At 27.4% G+C, this 18800-nt stretch overlaps 2 protein-coding genes across 5 annotated transcripts in view; one reads left to right on the top strand and one right to left on the bottom strand.

The window, feature by feature from the left end:
- The window catches only part of gdl (gonadal protein gdl), a 51325-nt gene extending 47967 nt beyond the window's left edge, over positions 1-3358 (bottom strand). For 3 of the 4 annotated variants that reach the window (XM_075376733.1, XM_075376735.1, XM_075376734.1), the window contains exons 1-2: positions 3119-3358; positions 2464-2624 (exon numbers count right to left, since the gene is read on the bottom strand). In XM_075376733.1, the coding sequence (XP_075232848.1) occupies positions 2464-2624; positions 3119-3270 (313 nt within the window). In that variant the 5' untranslated portion in view covers positions 3271-3358. The remainder of the gene's footprint in view (positions 1-2463; positions 2625-3118) is intronic. The other variant, XM_075376732.1, reaches the window with a different exon arrangement.
- A 1147-nt stretch (positions 3359-4505) lies between these two features.
- On the top strand, positions 4506-17020 carry LOC142330975 (osteopetrosis-associated transmembrane protein 1). Its single transcript, XM_075376462.1, has 6 exons — positions 4506-4688; positions 7370-7550; positions 10794-10911; positions 11652-11893; positions 13167-13335; positions 13584-17020. Exons 1-6 carry the CDS (start codon positions 4588-4590, stop codon positions 13703-13705), a joined length of 933 nt encoding a protein of 310 aa, XP_075232577.1. The 5' UTR covers positions 4506-4587; the 3' UTR covers positions 13706-17020.
- The last annotated feature ends 1780 nt before the right edge of the window (positions 17021-18800 follow it).

Raw genomic sequence — 18800 nt, 5'->3', positions numbered from 1 at the left:
TTTTCTGTTGCCTCTAGAACAAGAATTGAATTGCTTTTTAGTTTTAATAATGAAATCATTTTTTCTACAAAAACACAAAACCCTACTCTCAAAAACATAAGTTTTAATGCTTATGATGTTTGAATAGGTCCTCGGCATTTTTGTTCATGCCAGTTGCAAGCCGTTTTTATTGCTGTATAAATTTCTAGGTAATGTAAATTTGACAACCAAAGAGTTTTATCAAGAAGCTTTAATGATATGTACCTTTTGTCTATTTTTCCTAAAGTAGCACTGAGCCTTTGGCTATTTTTTATTCTTCTAGCGATATTAATTGCATGTTTAATGAAAGTGGATGCTGTTTTAGTGGGAAGGATGCTCCCACTAGTTAAATGTAGTGTATGGTCAAGGTAACCAAGAGGTATGACAAAATGCAACAAATTGTTTCTCTTAACAATTTCAAAAGTTTTCTGTAAATTTCTGTCATATCTTCCATCAGTATCAAAAATTTATGGGCTACATACTCATCTAGGATTTCTTGAATTTGAGAAGCAATAAAGTTGGAGCCTGTTTTCTTCTGTATTCACAAACTTGGCAAAGACAGCCTTCTGTCATACTGATATGGAGATCATGAAATTGAAAATACCTTCATTAGGAATGCTGCTCTAACCATCACAATGAAGATGCAAATTGTCAGATGTGTTTATGACATTCTGAACATCAATCACTGTATGATTGATGTTCAGAAGAGGCTAGTAGATAGGTGTTGCTGGTGTGAATGAAGGCTTCAGATATTGAAAAAATTCCTTCTATAGCTCATGCTCAAAAATCCCTAATGGTGCTTCAGTAACGCATACAGGTTGTGGCATCATAATTCTTGTTTCAGCTGAAATATATAAATAAGTTTCCATTAGTCATTGGCAATGCTGTATAACAGATGAGGAAAATGCATATATAATTATAGTCTTAATAAAATAGTTAAATGGTACACATCAACATCAATAACTAAATATGAACTATTATAATTTAATTAACTATTTTAATGTTAGTGATTATTTTTAATACAGTAAGTTTATACAATATATTCTAATAAAGATAAGATTTAAATCATGTTCTTTAAGAATTAACCTTTATGGCGGATGACAAACAAAAAATTTAAGAACACTCACCATGTTTGTGCCTTGCCCTTCATTGTTGTAAAAAATTAACCATTAATAATGAAATATATTAAGTTCTTACCTGCATACATACACCTTTTTTTTGTTCTTTACTATCGTGCTGAAGTGCTCCCCTGCAGAGTTTCTTTTTCTTCCAATTTTTAAACTAGCTTCAAAAAATGTGGAACAGAACTGTTGAGTACAGATTTAAAGACGCAATGATTTACATGAAAATTAATCACACGCAAAGTTAAACATCTGAGTTATCACGGTACGAGGCAGTGCTAACCAGCAAAGGTGCTGACACCGCATTTTAATGATTAGTGCTGTTACTTTTCAAGATCAGCTCAATTTTTTTGATAAAAATGTATGAAATAATTAATCACTGAACTATAGAGGGTATGCGGGTATCACATTAATTACCAGTACAGTTTAACTAGTACAATGATAAAAGGAGTTGGGGGTTGACACTGGCAGGTGCAAGCTTCAGAAAATAATACTTATTCACATGTATACGTAACAGGATGAAATCTGGATTGGTTAACTATTTTTTTATGAATGTTTCAAAACAATAATCCTACCCTATTCTCACTCTTCAATATCAAATCTTTTCCATTCATTTGTCTAGATGGTCAGGGCCGAATTATCTATGTGTGGATAGGTAGGACCTGAATATCATAAGTGATAGATATATGTATGTGAACATGGTTTAAGTAAATCTATTTTTTAGTCTAGGCTAAAAAAATTTCCAATTTTCTGGGTAATATTTCCATTAAGTAAATTCCAGTATATAATAATATATACAAGGATTGCAACGTAGAGCTAGTGTTATTGAGGTAAATAGCATGATTAAATCAGAGCACAACAAAATCAGAGCACAAACTTTATTTATATATAAAATTAAGTTTGTGTAATCCCCATTACTCATTATATCACTGAAAATTTTATATACAAAAACCAGCAACACCACAATTTTTTTTTCCTTTTACACGAAATATTGTTAAAACATTTCATTTGGAAGCATAAATTACTCATATTGCTGGAGCTTAGTAGTGCTTCATCTAATTGTTAAAAGGTATCAGTATAATAATACTAGTAAGATAAATTTAATGATTTTTTTTAAACAATAACTGGTTTCCAATACTGACTATTAGACTACAACTTTTGGAAAATAAATTCACTTCAGCTGCTCATTTTCATTTCATCATCTCAATAAAAATCTATAAACAAAACCATTTTATCATAATAAAACTTAAGTGGGTTTATAAGAGAAGAAATAAACAATAGTTTGACATGTCATATGCTTATTAAAAACAAAATGTTCACTTACAATGTTGTTTATTTATAAGCTGCATTCTCTGCTGAAATAACTGTTTCTCTGTAACATGCTGTATATCCATTAAATGATTTACGATTCCAAACACAGTATTATCCAACAATGACTCTGCTAGACTGGCTAATAGTTCATTTGGAACTCTCTGTTGAAATTTTCTATAAAAAATATATACATAAAATATATATTCCTTTAATTTAAAATAAATTGCATTATTTATTATTATATAAAGATTAATTTCTTCTCAATAACCTAATGTATTCAAATCATATAAAACTGCACTTAACGTTTATATCAATTCAGTAAGCATCAGAACAATAATTAGGGAAAACAAGTTAAAACCTATGACATTAAGTAAGGAACATTTAAATAAACTTTAACAGCAATTCTAATTAATTAATGAGTGACAACGGTTAGTATGTATAATTAACACATACAATATTTACAGTCTATTCTAACAAATTGAAACTCTTAACATTATAGAAGTTAATGAAATAAAAACTGGCTGCACAACGGATTAATTAAAAATAAGCACAATCCCATGTGCTATTTAGACTTTATAGACATTACATTACCACTTCAAATGACAAAATAATATGGTTTAAGGATTTATTATAGATATTCAATCAAATACTTCAAAAAATTAACTTACGGAGGTAATTCTCGAGCCATAATCTGTAGTTGCTCATTCAGAAAATACAGCTTTCGCTGTAAATCTGCTGGTTTTGGTTCGGTGGAAAAGTTCTCAGTTCCATTACTGGCACAACATTCAGAAGAAGGCGGCATAGCACCTTCATTAGACATTTACCGTAAAAACAAAATAGTAAACATAACCTTCAAGTCATCCATTGACAATTAGCACAGCTTATTAGAATGTGTTAGAAGGACGCGAAGGTAACGACATCTAACAATGGTTTTTCTTTCTACATTACCGCTATCTACTCATTTTTTAGACGAAGTATAACATCGTGTTGTAGCTGTCGTTCAACAATAATTCTCGTTAATTTTGGAGAAAATTAGTTGGATTTCAGTAATTTTGTGCCTTCATTGTTGCCGATATTTTGAACATTATATAGGCGACAATATTTTCCCAAACTATATTCAACTAAAAGTCAATCAAGACGTACCATATAATTTAAGCATACTGGCTATCCCTTCAATTACAAGTAATTAATAAAAGTATACCTTTTTAATGTATGAAAAATACTAAGAATGATGGGGATTCGAGTCCGAGAACTTCTAAATTAAAGGCAGAGGTGCTACCCTCATCAATACTGATAAAAGAACGTAGACTGAGAAAACAGCTTAGACACGGCGGAATATTTATCGATGAATAATTTTTCTTTTTTGTCAATATTAATTACAATATATTAGACACATACACACACAATATATATGTACGTATAAGAAATAATTTAAGAGTTATCTAACAAAGTTTCGTATATATATCTGAAAGCGATATTACAGAAAATCACTGAACATTTTATAATGAAGCTTTACACTAGTTTTTCTTCATCTCAAAGGAACAAGCAGAGCCTGTTTGTTCCTTTTAAAAAGTTATTGTACGAGCCGTACAATAAGCGATAAGCTGTTTCTTTCCTTTCCATGAGCTGCAATTGTCCTTTACTTGATGTCCTCTATGCCATAAGTGTTTTGTTCAGGTAAATAAGAAATAATTAACTTATTTTACAGCGTTTTATAATCCGTTGTTCAATATGACGAAATTTAATATATCCAAAATATATAAACTTCTACTGATGAAGAAATTACATAATTTTACGTCGAAAATAAAATGTAAACAAAAATATCTTCAGGAAGCACGATTTCCTCGTAAGTCGTTAAAAATGTATAATAATTCTATTATAATTTTTGTAACAAATTTTTTCTGGACACAGGATCTTGATTCATCTAACTTCTTTTTATTTTTTAACATGTATATATTTCGTATAGATCGTGACTGAAGATGTCATTCTGCCAGCAATCACTAAAATATCGGTAACTACTACTTTATTTTGAATATGTTGGTAGCCTTTATCTTGAATCAGCTGTCGTCTTGTGTGTTATTCATTGCAGTGGGTTAATCAAAATGGTTATTGCGTTTTGTGTTCATAAACAAAAAGTATGATGATTTTATTTAAGTTAATTTTTTCGTGCTTTATTTTATTTCCATTTTATTATGTTAATGGTTCAGGATTAAATGACTCAAACGATTGGATTATTGTGTTAGTATGTTATATAATCTATATATATATTAACATAGTTCGTAATTTACATATTCTTTGTGTTTTTAATTATTCTAAGTACTGATTGAGTATGTATGATTTTTGTTTATCGACGATTTTTATTAATACACTTTTCTACCTATCTGGGTGGATTGACGTCTTATCTATTAACGTAAGACGTCTAGTAAATAGACGAAGAAGACTGAAAAAAGTACTAGCTTGCGTAATGAGGAAACATGCCCAAAAGTCACATTAATAATTTAAATAAAATCAGTAGAAATAATTGTTTAAGAAAACTGTAAAATGAAGCAGTTTTTTACGTTTTGCTGTGAATTGAAAGTCGAAGATTCTGAAATGTCAGCCAGATTTCTCCAACTGCAAAAAATATTATTTAACTTACTAACTTTTTTCATCCAGGTTACTCAGCTTTACTTAAAGAGTAGGTCTTTCTTTATTAAAGTAGTAATGAAATTTTTTATTATTTTTAAGCGTAGAATATAAATACTAAACGGGTGTGAAAACATTGTATTGTTCAGAGATTCCTTAACAATACTGTTCTTGAATTAATTTTTTTTTTCTAGAAAAATTGAATTTTTTACTGTCCCACCTACATAAATGTACTGTAGAGCTGTATGGGAAAGTGAATTTTACTAATTGGCTTAGATGTTATATTTCATGATTTTTGCATATCTTCTGTTTCATGGTCATCACTCAAACCAATAAAAGTAATTTTAGTACTGAAAAATTGCAGAAGGATCTATATTTGTCTTTTCTTCTGCTTGATGTCTCCAGGCTGGATGAACAGATTTGGATGAAATTTGGTGTTATGATTTCTGTACATGAAACAATGATGTCATTTCATTTTGGTCAAGGGAGCAGGGAGATATTAATCAGATTGGTCCTGTATCTCAAAATTTTGCTCAATATAGTAATTTTTTATATAATTCAGTATCTTTTAAGAAGCTAAAGGTTACTGGTTCGTGTGCAACTCATCAGACTTTAAATTAAAATGGTAACAGTAAACTTTTCACTTTTGTGTCTAATAAATTTTGTTGTATTTATTAGGTAAATAAATAGGTTGCATATTAAAAAATTTACATCATTTTATCTTGAAGTCAATCTGTCAAGGACGATGGCATAGTCTATGCTTGGACTAATTAAATCTCTTGATAATGATTTATCATGCAATTTTGAAATTTTATACTATGAATTTGTGTGAAAATTGTCATATGAACAAATGGTTGGGGTGATTTATCACCCCAACTATTTATATCTTAATGTTTAGATTGGAAAGTTATGCAAATTTTTGTGGGCCTTTTTTTGGCAAATAATATTTTTTATGAATCCCCATGCAAAAATGATGTAAAGGGAACTAAGTTTGATGATCTTACCAGAAATTTTACTATTTTAAGGATTTACCTTTACCAATCAATTTTCAAGGAAATACTTCTTTAAAACACTGTGCCTTTAGAAACTAAATTTAAGATTGTGCCCAATTATGTTGGAACTGGAAATTTAGTTAGTGACAAATTATATGTTTTGAATTTTCAGACCAATTTGCTCTCTACTAGTTCTTATCATTAGTTACTTTGAATTTGTGATTTTTGAGGTGTTTATAGTAGTGACCGTATGGTCTATGTCATAAAATTGTTGCTGTTAAAGTGTATGAATAAGGTTTTCGATAGACTTGTGTCAAATTTATCATCATTGTTATACATTTGTATCTGGGTTTTTTCTTTGAATTGAAAAATGGAAAATGTGAAAATTTTGCTTTGAAAAAAGTGAAAATGAATCTCTACAACAATAAAATTAGTTTAAGTTCAAGCAGCAATAATAAGAAAGGTTTAGCTTTTGAATAAATAATTTTTTTTTTAAATTATATCAAAATTAAAAATGATATTTTTATTAATTATCACTTTAGAATTGACATATTTGAAGAAAAAAATATTTAAAATAATTATATATGTCATTTATTAATTTAAAAAAAAAGTTATTTTTTAAAATTTAATTATAACAGGTTTTGTTATATAATATGTATTAGGTGAACCACATGACACTTTTATCTTAACATAAGGTTTAAACCATTGTAAATAGGATCAATTCTATTTTAGGTATTGCATTTCGGCTTCTATAAAAGACAGAAATCCTTTAAATTCAATTTTCATATATCTAAATAATTGAAATGTTGCATAAATCATCTCATACTCCAACTGAATGCCCTACTAAAAATTTGATTATTTTGAAAATCTAATTTGAATGAACTCTGTGTTATTGCTATATTGGTTTTGCATATTTTTTATTTTAACAATATCTTTTAAATAAAGTGTCAGATAATAGGTGTTACTAATTAAATTTTTTGAGTTGCCTTTCAAGGGAAGCTCAATTTTGCCTGTATGTGAAAAAGGTTAATGAAAAAGTTGATAAAATATTGTGAAACTTTTATGTCTCTATCTGAAATAGCTTGAGTTTTGAACAGATGTTCTAAATCTGCCTTATTTCATTTGTCTTGTACTGCATACTGCATTACCTGTTTATTCTTTATTACATTTTTTTCTCTATTGTACATTGTAACAATAATGTATTATATATAAAAAAATAAAATAAAAAGCTATTTAAACTCTGTACTTCCCTGAAAAATTATTTGTAATGCAAAATAATTTCAGATTTATTTTTATTTCTAGGGGTAATTATAATGGTACTGAATTAACTGATGATGGATGCCATTTTTTGTTGGATTCATTTGCACATGTTTCCTCAAATTTTACTTATTGTGCCATACAGAGTGCAAGACCTATAACATTATGTGAAGATTGTGTTAATCCTTATACACTTGCTGTTGAAGTTCATAAAGATATTCTAAAGGTAAATTTATGGTAATTTTTATATTTGTTTACAATAAATAATTAGTCATTTAATGGTTAATTTATTTAATGCTGTTTAGATTGGAAGTTGTTTATCTAATGTATGGTTTATAAATTATTTGATAGTTTATGATCGTTGATAGTTTATAAAAATAATAGGAGAATATAATTTTTTTGCTTATGTCTTAAAGATGTTAAACAATTTGGATATGATTAATGTATATTGGTATATATTTGAATGTCAAGGAACCTGAACAACTGTTTCTCATTTTATTTGCCCGGCCAGTTTAATATAACAGATGGGAAATATTGCAACATTGAAAAAAAGGATCTTCTTTTATTTATTCATTGACAAAAATTTATTTATTTTTTATTGACATTCTGAAGTCGTCTGAACTGAAAAATACTAAAATTTAATATATAAATTTAGCAACATATGCACATATATGTTTAAGATCTGTGTTGTTTGCTTACATTTGAGACTATATTTAAAGTCATTTAACTTTACATTTTGAAAAAATTGGTATAGTTACATGAGGGTTGGGAGGATTGAGTGTGTTAAATAAAAAAAATTGCATTAGAAGAGTTTGTGAAAGTAGCTGAATCAAGTTAGAAGGTAACAGAAAATGTGAAAGATCCAGAAAAAATGGAAGGAGTATGTTGCTGAATTAAAGAGTAAAAGATTGAAGACCGTAGAAGATATTACACTTTCAATTGAAAGTGTAAAGTTAAAGATTGTCTAATATGACAAGACAAAAGAGATAGTGCAAGAAGAAGAATAAACAAAATTGATGAGGGGATTGAGAGATATTGAAAGGGTGCTTAGTTTTTAAGAGTAATGGATGTGAGTAAAATTTTATTTCTGCATTTTTTAGAGCATAGAATACAAGAATTATTGTAAAACTATTCAGTGGTCTGTTAAAAATTAACTGGTTGTCATAGGAACATGGTACATGCAAGTAGCCACCATTGATTTGGTATATTATTACTTTACAATTTGCTATTCTATTTAGTTCTGGTACAGTAATAGTTAATATAACATGAAATCTATCATTATTTCTCCTGCCAGTTATGAGGCTCGTGTATGAGATGATTAATTTTTACAAGTAAGATGTAGCATTGCTGAGATCAGTTAATGATTGTCACAGTAGTAATAATGTAGAATGTCTGTAAAAGATCTTAACAACTTTGATTGATTGAAAAAAAAAATTATTACACTTTGTACAATCCTTGTTCTTCCATAGTAAGATAGATTCATATTTTTAACTTACTCCTTGATATGCTTTAAATGTATGATTCATAGTACCACGTACTATTTCTAAGTGGTAATCCAACTCTAGCACTGTTGCAGCGTATAAGTATCAATGCTACTAAATGCAGTGATGATTCTTGCCTTCAAATTTTCCATGTTAGCAACTTGAGTTACCAAGACAATCCTTGATGAAACCCTAAATAAAGAAATCACAAGGCCGTAAGTCCAGTGATCTCTGTGATTAGGCTGTTGGTCCATTGTCACTAATTACAGATTTGGAAATTTGTGTTCAGAAATTTATGAATGGATGTACGCCAATGTGGTGAGGCACAATCATGCTGGAAGGTGATATTAAATTGCAAATTTTACAGCTGAGGGTAGACAAAATCTTACAACATATTAAGGTACATGTTGCTGGTCATATAAATTTTTTATGAAAGAAAAATTTACCAGTCTTCCTCTCGCTTGGTCACATTTTAACTTTTGGACTGTTAAAATTGCTCAGCATTGAAGTGTAGTTTTTCTGAGCCTCAGATTCTGACATTTTTTGTACTCATATTTCTTGGTAAGTGAAAAGTAGCCTCATTAGAAAAAGCAGTTTATTAAAATAATTGTCGTCATCTTCCAAATGATCAAGCATGGTAAGGAAATTTCTTATGATCAGTCCTGTCTTCTCATCTTGTGTTTGTCTGTAGTAGTTTAAGTTTTTAAGAACTCATTTTAAATGCTTCTTTAACATATTATGAGCAGTTTAATGAAATATGTTTAATTCATGAGTTTCTTTTCGAGTTGACTTGTGTGAAAAATGGTACCTGTTGCCTTTTTTGTGTTCAACATTTCTTTTCATAAACATGTATAAACAGTTGTCCATGACGGTGGTGATTTGTTGTTCTAAACTTTCACTGAATCACAATATTTGATTGTTTCTGTAAACCACTCAACACATTATACTTCCTCTTGAGCATTTACAATTACAAATGAAATAAGCATTACTTCTGTTATCGCTATGAGACAACACCAAATCTATTTCTAAATGAGAAGTAAAACTGTAAAACTTTTAAATAAAACCCATCCTTAACGTCTGCAATCTATATTTAAATCATTATTAATATTTAAAGTTGTAAAGAACTTTTATGGACATTGTATTATGAGTGACAGCACTGTGAGAGATTTTTGATAAAAATTTCAAAGTGGGTAACATATGTATTTATAAGACTGGAGAAAACAAACTGTTTTGTTTTTTACCAGTTTTGTTGGTCAGTGCTATTGCAGAGGTATGGGATGCACAAAAGTGGGCAGAACTTCAGTAGAAGATGATCAATGATGTGAAGACAATTAGAAAGCTGAAATATTGATATCATTGAAATAATGAGGCATTTAATTACATAAGATCATTTACTGGCTACGAAATTTGCAATAATGTCAATATTAGTGAAAATTCATCACTTGTAATTTTTACAGATTATTAGGGCATGGTTAAGAGTTACTGCTAAATCGGTTCTCAATGTATTTTCACTTAAGCAAATTCCCATCATTTCTCATACCTAGTTCCAAAATTTTTAATGAAATGTGCAATTTCTTACACTCGCCAAGAAATTATTCTTTAGATGTGGCTATCTTTGATTTTGGGCAAAAGCTAAAAATGATGCTTAAATAATTATGATATGAGAGCTGAGTAGTCTTATGAAAAACAATATGATACAGCTAACTGCTGTTTTTAACTAGATGTTCCAAGAATATTTGGAATAATGGAAAACGTTTTGGGCTAACTAAGTTTGTTGAGTTATAAGTTTAATAATTTTAAGGAATTATGAGATAATACTGAATCCGTGAAATAATTTTATTTTTGTAGCCTGTGGTCAGATACTTCATGAATAGATCTTGTTTATCATTGGTCAGTTTTTTATTTCATAGTTTAACACCTCTATGAGGTGAGAAATATTTTAATTATATTAATATATTTATTATCTATGTAATATGTATTTGTTTCAGTTAATGGATGAAGCTGGAGAATTGTGTAAGAAAAAACTCTTAAATCTTGATAGATTGCAAATAGTAGAAGGTGGCTTTAACTTTATTTCTGGTTTATGGAAAAGAGCTGGTTGTGATGGTAAGTTTAATTATGTTTTTAACATTTATTTTTCATGTTTATATTATTAAATTATTTTATTTATGAGTATTTCATCTCTACTCTTATCTCTCTACCATCTGATCAATTCAACTTTCCCATGAAATGCTACTAATCGTTTACTTTATTTTACTCTTTGTAACATACAGTTACAAAGTTTACAGTTCCCGGTGCCTTGTCAAAGGCAGCGGGAAACAAGTAAATGATTAAAATTGCTAATGTCATATTATTCTGTTTGCAAAGATAAAGGAGAATTTATGTAACTTAAAAGTTTAAATGATTTGTTATAATTCCAAGTTAATAATCTTCATTTGTATGCAATTTCTAAATCTTAAGCATTTGCAGTTTTCTGACTAGAAGAATAATATATCTTGCATAGTTTAAAAGTAAATGAATGTTGCTTGTATACATGCTTAGGTTAAGGTGATCCTAATATTAATAAATTATTTATTTATTAATACTGATTTTAATAATTTATGTAAGATGATACTAGATGCATACATCTCTGATCCAACTATTTATATTGAAATGTGGCCAAGCGAGGAAGTCACAGATAGCTGTTTCATGATATACTACTTCAATAATTATTTATTATTATTATATTTGTTCAGTGAAGTATTATATTAGTTAGTATTTTGTTAATGTGGCTTATTTTAAATTTCAAGTGAATTTGAAATATGTTTTAAAATGTACTTTGGTATTAATAAAGTTTTTTTTGACAGATTGTTATATTCATGATGCTGAAGGAAATCCAGAAAAATTAAAACCAGAAGTAATAAAAGTTATGAAGTTACACAATGAAACAATTACATGTATACAAAATCATATGAATGATACTGAAGATAATAAAAAAGTGACTGATCCTCGTGTTTGTTTTGAATGTAAACAAACATACTTAGAATTTAATGCAGTGTACAATAATCTAAAAGATGAATCGCCATTTTGTATGGATATTGTAGATATGGTGTGTTATTCTTTTTCTTAATTTTGTTTGTTTTTTTTAATTTTAATATTGGTTGTGCATAAATAGAAATATTCTTTTATTCTGTATTTCTTGGTAAGTTATGTTAAATGAATGTATTGTGCACTTGAAAGTGAAGTATTTTAAACATTGACTATTGTTTCTAATTTGTTAACTATATTTATTGATCTGAATATTAAGTACACTTTTTTTATCCAAAAATTAACTTTAAATATTTAGTTGCAGGTTTATCTTACTTTGGAAAAATACAAGGAGTAATAAAAAGTAATGAGAATTAAAATTTTATCGAACAGAATTTAGTTGTTCTTCTATATTGATAGTGTCCTGGGAGAGTGATTTAATAAGGTGTACTCCCAGTTGCTCCTTCTCAATGGAGAAGGGATAACCATCATGGGTAACTGTTGGTACATGATACACCAACAGAGAGGGTCTAAGACCACGTTAAATACACCTCCTTACAAAAAGTTAATTACAAACTTAATGTTATGAGATATTATGCCAGTTTAAAAAGATTTTCTATGTTTTATACTTTGTAACATATAAAAATAATAAATTAGATAACCTTTTATTGTTTAGAAGTAGTAATAGGATGCCAGTTGTAGGATGGGTCAATCCATTTGAAGTGACCAAAGGGTGGTTGCTTGACCAATTTAAAAAAAAAAATTGAAACATACCCTCTTGTTTCCTACATGTCTCATGACCTTAAAATTATTTTTTTTAATTTTTTATTTAAGCAGTTTACCTGTGACGGCCATTTTTGTTACGGTATGCACACCTATTTTTGTGATTGTAAGGGTTTACGGAAAAAAATCATAAATAAAAAGCTATTAGTTCATCCTTGGAAGGATGAAACAAAAAACAATTTATTCATATTTTCTCGAGGTTAAAAGTTGGTCTTGGTGTAATGCATTTGCTGTGAATAATTTCACATGTTCTGTTTTATAAAGAAGTAAATAAATAAATATTCATGTTTAATCAAAATCACCTTTATATAACCTAAATGTATTGTCAATTATGCAACTTTTTAAGGTGTATGATTTTGCCACAACTATTTTACTTATATTGTATTTTGACTTAAAATAAGGCAACATTTCATTTTTCATGAAAATCAGAAGTGGCTGCTATATCTTGCAAATATCACATTTTTTTTATTCAAAAACTACTTCTCAAGATGAATTATCAGCTTGTAAGAGTATACTTTTTCTATTCAGTATTTAAAAATTTTTTTTTTACATCTGTTTTTTATTTTTTCCAGGTGAATACGACAAGACTTTTATGGAGTGTTACAATAGGATGTTGTTTAGATAGACAAAGGCCAGAAATTGCATTCCTTATTACATCTGGTTGTATATCTGTGTTGCCTGTATTATTTTATTTACTGGCTTGTAGATTTACTGGTAAAAAGGCATATAATGTAGTATTAAGTAAGTATCTCCATTAATTTTATTTTATATATATATATATATATATAAATATATTGTATGATTTATAACCAAAATTTTAAAATACTTTTTTATTCTCATTAACAATTGATATGACTATGTCAGTGCAATGAATATCCTGTTTATTAGTAATGGTATCCTCCTGAGATCACAGTATAGCTTGTTAAAATATTAATGATATTATTGATTATGAGGCTGAAACAATTAATGTATTTTACTTATGATTTCAGATAATCGTTCTAGTATACCATACCCTGACGTACCATCCTCAACTACTGATATAACTGAAGTTACCCAAAGAGATGGTGATATTTCTTCATGTAGTACATTCCCAGATAAAAGTGAAAATTAATTGTTTGAATTTAGTAATTATATTTTTAATAAAAAAATAGTTTTATTTTTGTTCCGTATGTTATATTTTTATTTTAATCTTTTGATGATTGTGAATCATCAGTTGTGCACATTGATTAAATAAATTATTATATTTTAATGTATAATAATTCCTTTATAAGCATTGGCTTGTGCTTTATATGATATCTGTTGAGGTTAAGAGATGAAATACTTAAAAATCTTTACTTTCAAGAGTATTTTTCAAAAATTTAATATTTATTATTATAATCAAGAACGTGATATTTTGTGTTCTACATATTGTGTAAGCCTAGGTGCACATTCATATGTATTAGATGAACTGCTTGCTTTTTTAAGTGATTTGAATTAATGTTGCTTCCATTTTATTATGTGAAAGTTGAAAGCCATCTTTTCTAACCAGTCTGAATTTAAAATCTCCGAAGTATCTATACACTTCTAGGAGATCATTTTGTGTACTTCCTTATTGGCGGCTATAAAGGCTGAAATTTTTATGTGTATGCATTAAAACCACAAGTAAAAAGAGACTTAAAAGGAGATCTCTATTTCTCAAACTTCAAGAGATTAAAAAAAAAATCTTTGCTTAATTTAGAAAAGAAAATATTTTAATATTTGTTGTATTAAAGGCTATTTAGGTGGAATGAAATTATAAAAGTGTAATTTGGCAAAATTTCATCTCGTGTATAGTGCAAGTTAGTTTCACTACTATAGGAAGAAAATAATTACTAAAATAATTACTCTTGCATTTTCTAATTGATGATTTTAAAATTTGGCTTTCAGTTGGTTGTTTTGTTAAGGAAATTAAACATTTTGTTTAGGAAATTGAAAGAATTTAGACATTTTGTTAATTTTTATAGAATTTACACCTTCATGAGATTGTAGGGTTAAAATAGTTCAACTTGCTTTATTAAATATAGCATGTTGATGATTTCTACTTACTATTGGAAATAAGTGTATTAAAATTTTCAGCCAAACAAGTATTAATAAATTCACGAAAATAAACATAACTAAATCTGTAAAATATGTTTTCTTGGTCCTTAAACATTTATGAGGGAAACATATTTTTAACTTTCATTAAATGTTAACTCAAAACCTGCTATTCCTGAAAATCATACCAATCCTTTGTTATTTTTTTTATAAATTCAGTCATATATTTTTGTTTTAGTGTAGCTTTATCTTTGATATTTCTAGACACCCATTTGTTATAGTAGTTAGGAAGTTGGCTTAGAATTAATTGGTTTTAGCCTTTTCATCTTCCTTATTAAAATACATGTACTTAAGGTTTTCTGAGATATGCTAATAAAAAGTAAATTAATAGTCTTCCAAACTTCATGTAATTATAAATTTATTAAGACTGACTGATTTAAGTTGTAGAATACTTTTGTGTAGTTATTTCCTAATTCACTGGTATGTAGGAGGATATCAATAGCTCTACAATGGAAACACATTGCCCATAAAAAGCTGTCATCCGCTAACAAGGCTGTGAATTTATTCCAGTGATAAAACACGTTGATACTAATTTCATGCTTACTGTTTCATTGGCTACAGTAAAGTAATGCAAAATTTTAATATTTCAGAATGTAAAAAATGGTGTTATTTTCGCCTTTTAAATCATCACATAATTGCCAAGTTACTGCTGTTTTGTATTTTAAAATCTAGCTGTAAAATTTTAAAGCTGTAATTAATTCTATATATTATAATCTGTTGTATGTGTGTGCGCGTGTATTAATTGAAATTTACTTTTATTGACATTGTCATTTTATTTCATTGAAATTGTTATTTTATATCTAGTTTTGTTTCTTTGTTTGAAAACAGAAAACATTGCATGTTAGACAGACTCATGTTATTTAATGTTATATTGTACTGAAATTAAATAACAATGAATTAATACTATTATATTGAATCCAAATTAAAAAAGACAAATTAGAATCTTCATTTTTTTCAGTTGTGTTTATATGTTTTTATTCTCATATTTGTTCAAATTTATGTAATCTTTGGGAAACAGTAATGCTAGGATAGAAATACTGTGATAGATGTGAAATTGATTGCAAGTTGGAAGAATTTGAAACATGAGAGTTTGTATAGTGGTATTTACCTTCATAAGAAGGGGAAGTTATTTAAACATTTTTAATTAAAAAAATTTCTCTTTTTATTGAATAGAATTAAAATTATGAACTTAAAAAATAAGAAAAATAATCTTTAGCATTTCATTTTATTTATTTATTTTTTTAAGTCCTATTAAATATTTATTAGTATTATTATTTATTATTAAGTCATAAGTCCTATTATTTCTGACTAATTTATTCTGAAATAGAAAGATCATATTCCCTTTCATATAGATCATTTTAAAATGCCTTTTCTTTTTAAATAAAATGTGTTTTAATGTTTTAAAATGATTCTAAGTTAAATTCGAAAATGCTGATATGTACTTTGGGATTTCTTAAAGATATATGACCCCACAGCGAGTCGTAATCATAAAAAAAAGTGAATGAGTTAATTATGTTAAGGTCATTGTTTTTTTTACTTATTTTTGTATTCCTGTATTTATTCCGCAAATATTGAAAGAAAGATTCAAAACCGTAATGGATATTTCACTTAAATTTTGAGATACATTTAAAGAGAAGACTTTTCTTCAGCTTCTGTGGAAGGATGAAAAACTTTTATTTATTAAAATTGGAACATTTCTCTTATCTATCAAGATGTATATCTGAAAATTTATTGTAGTAGCAAAGCAAATTAAAGCAAAGTAGTGGTAAAGCAAATTAAGGATCATCTCTTTAAATATTTTTAAGAAGTTTAAACTTAGATGTCTAATTTTAGTAAATGTTCAATACTCTTGTGAAGCAAAGATATTCTGCTTGTAAATAAATAATAATTTTTATTTTATTTTTGTCCTTCATTATTATGAAAATTAGGTAATTATTAAATTTAATTATTTGACATAGTTGATCATTTGTTTTGAATAATCTTTTCATCATAGTTAGCTTAAAGCAAGTGAAAAGAATGTGTTTTTAGTTCCTAAGATAAAATAAATTAAAAAATTCTCATTATCAAAAGATCAGTGTGAATGTGATGTTATTATTTTAATTACTTCCTAGAATTGTGTTATTAAATGTGTTAATTCTATTTTTTATTTATTAATGTATTTAGATTAAATATATTTACCTATAATTGTTTTTGTTTAGTTGTTTATAATGTAAGATATTTTTTATTTTATATAAAACACTATGTGATATGCTTTTTTTTAATAAAAATGTAATATTTTTGTCTTTTTACTTCATTAAAATAGTGAAAAACTGTATATACTGTGTTACAAATTAATTGCCCTAATCTCTTTCAACTTAGCAAGTGTTGCATTGTGATTTATTTCATATATTATGTACAGTGAATTGAAGAAATGATGTGATATGCTGAATCAGTGCAAAACCAATCACAATTTTTTTTTTTCTTTTTTTTTAGGTATAAGTTTGGTAGAGGTATAAAAAAGTTTACTTATGTATGTGACCATGTTATTGGTCTAAAGGATTAAATAAAAATTAAAATGAATTATCCATGTTAAAGGTTAAAGAATAATAATATTTAAAATATAGTTGTAGGTCCCATTTTTAATTACTTCTTAATAATTTGCTATGTTCTTCCATGATGGTTGATCACAAAAATAGATTAAAAATAGAAAAAAAACAAATTTCATTATAAAAGCATTATTTTCAGTGAATGAATAGTTTACTTAAGATGATTAAAAACATTTTATTATACAATGGAGCCCAATGGTTTCAGAAAATAGAAAACCGACTTTATTGTAGGATCAGAAAACCTGTTTCAAATCTGTATAAAATTTAATACATATGCGTGAAAAGAATAAAAATATAAAAAATTATAGAAGCAAAAAGATTAGGAAAATTTATATATCAGAATATTATTAAATATATAAGAAAAAAATGATCATTCTGAAAATGTTGAAACTATATAAAACAATTTAAATTGAACTCCATTAATATATTTCTGTAATAGAAAAGTTATAATAAAAAGGTAAAATAATTGTAAAAAAATAATGTTAAAAAGCTTAATTGACTTAAAAAGAACAATTAATTTCAGTTTAGTTTTTGTGTAAAGTAAAAATGCATTTTTTTTTATCTTCAGTCAATTGCCTGGTTTGATGCAATTCTCCAAGATTCCCTATCGAGTGCTAGTCGTTTCATTTCGGTATACATCCTACATCCCTAATAATTTGTTTTACATATTCCAAACATTGCCTACTTGCACAATTTTTTCCTTCTATCTGTCCTTCCAAAATTAAAGCGACTATTCCAGGATGCCTTAATATGTGGCCTATGAATCTGTCTCCTTTTAAATATATTTTTCCAAATGCTTCTTTCCACATTTTTATATAAAAATGTATATGCATTTTGTTTTTATTCATTACTTACCCATGATTTATACTAAAAGAAATAATTTATTTCAATGTCAATTTAAAAGCAATTTAATTAAAAGTTTTTTTTACATAAAAAAGTGGTTAAAGAAGTGTTAAAAATATTTTCTTTAAATAAAGTTGTGCAGACAGGGAAATTATAAATAGACCAAAATTTCAACATGCCCTGGATCACCAAGTGTGAATAAAGAAAACTCTCGATTGAATTTAGAAGTATAAAATTTAGTCTTGAAAAAAATTTATTAAAATTTGCCCTGTTTGACAGATTGATCACTTTAATCCCAATGCTAAGACAAAGAATACAAAAAGAAATTCTAATTGTTGGAAAATTTAGTTCAATATTTATACATAAAGTATGTAGATATATATATTATTATATGCATCATGGAACTATACAAATATTGTTTCTTCCAAGAATGCTCAGGACGATTCATAAAGATAGAATAGGAATGACATTACGTATTGAATAAAAAGCTGGGTAAATTAAATTACGAGGGTTATTTTTTTCAAAGTCCAATTGGTCGCGAAATAAAAACCCGTGCAAAATTCGGATGAACCTTTGCGCATATGTGTTGCACAGCATCTCTAGTATGGCCTTCAATCATGCCGCATCACTTTGTTTAGTTCTGAACACGCAGCTAGCATGTAAACA

The sequence above is a fragment of the Lycorma delicatula genome, chromosome 10, assembly GCF_047948215.1.
Source record: "Lycorma delicatula isolate Av1 chromosome 10, ASM4794821v1, whole genome shotgun sequence".
Classification (NCBI taxonomy): domain Eukaryota; kingdom Metazoa; phylum Arthropoda; class Insecta; order Hemiptera; family Fulgoridae; genus Lycorma; species Lycorma delicatula.
This window is presented reverse-complemented; position numbering and strand designations above follow the sequence as displayed.

Coding starts and splice junctions, on each gene's coding strand:
- LOC142330975 (XM_075376462.1), top strand. CDS start 4,588: ATGATGATTTTATTTAAGTTAATTTTTTCGTGCTTTATTTTATTTCCA. Junction 7,551..10,793: donor TTCATAAAGATATTCTAAAG/GTAAATTTATGG, acceptor TATTTGTTTCAG/TTAATGGATGAAGCTGGAGA. Junction 10,912..11,651: donor GAAAAGAGCTGGTTGTGATG/GTAAGTTTAATT, acceptor TTTTTTTGACAG/ATTGTTATATTCATGATGCT.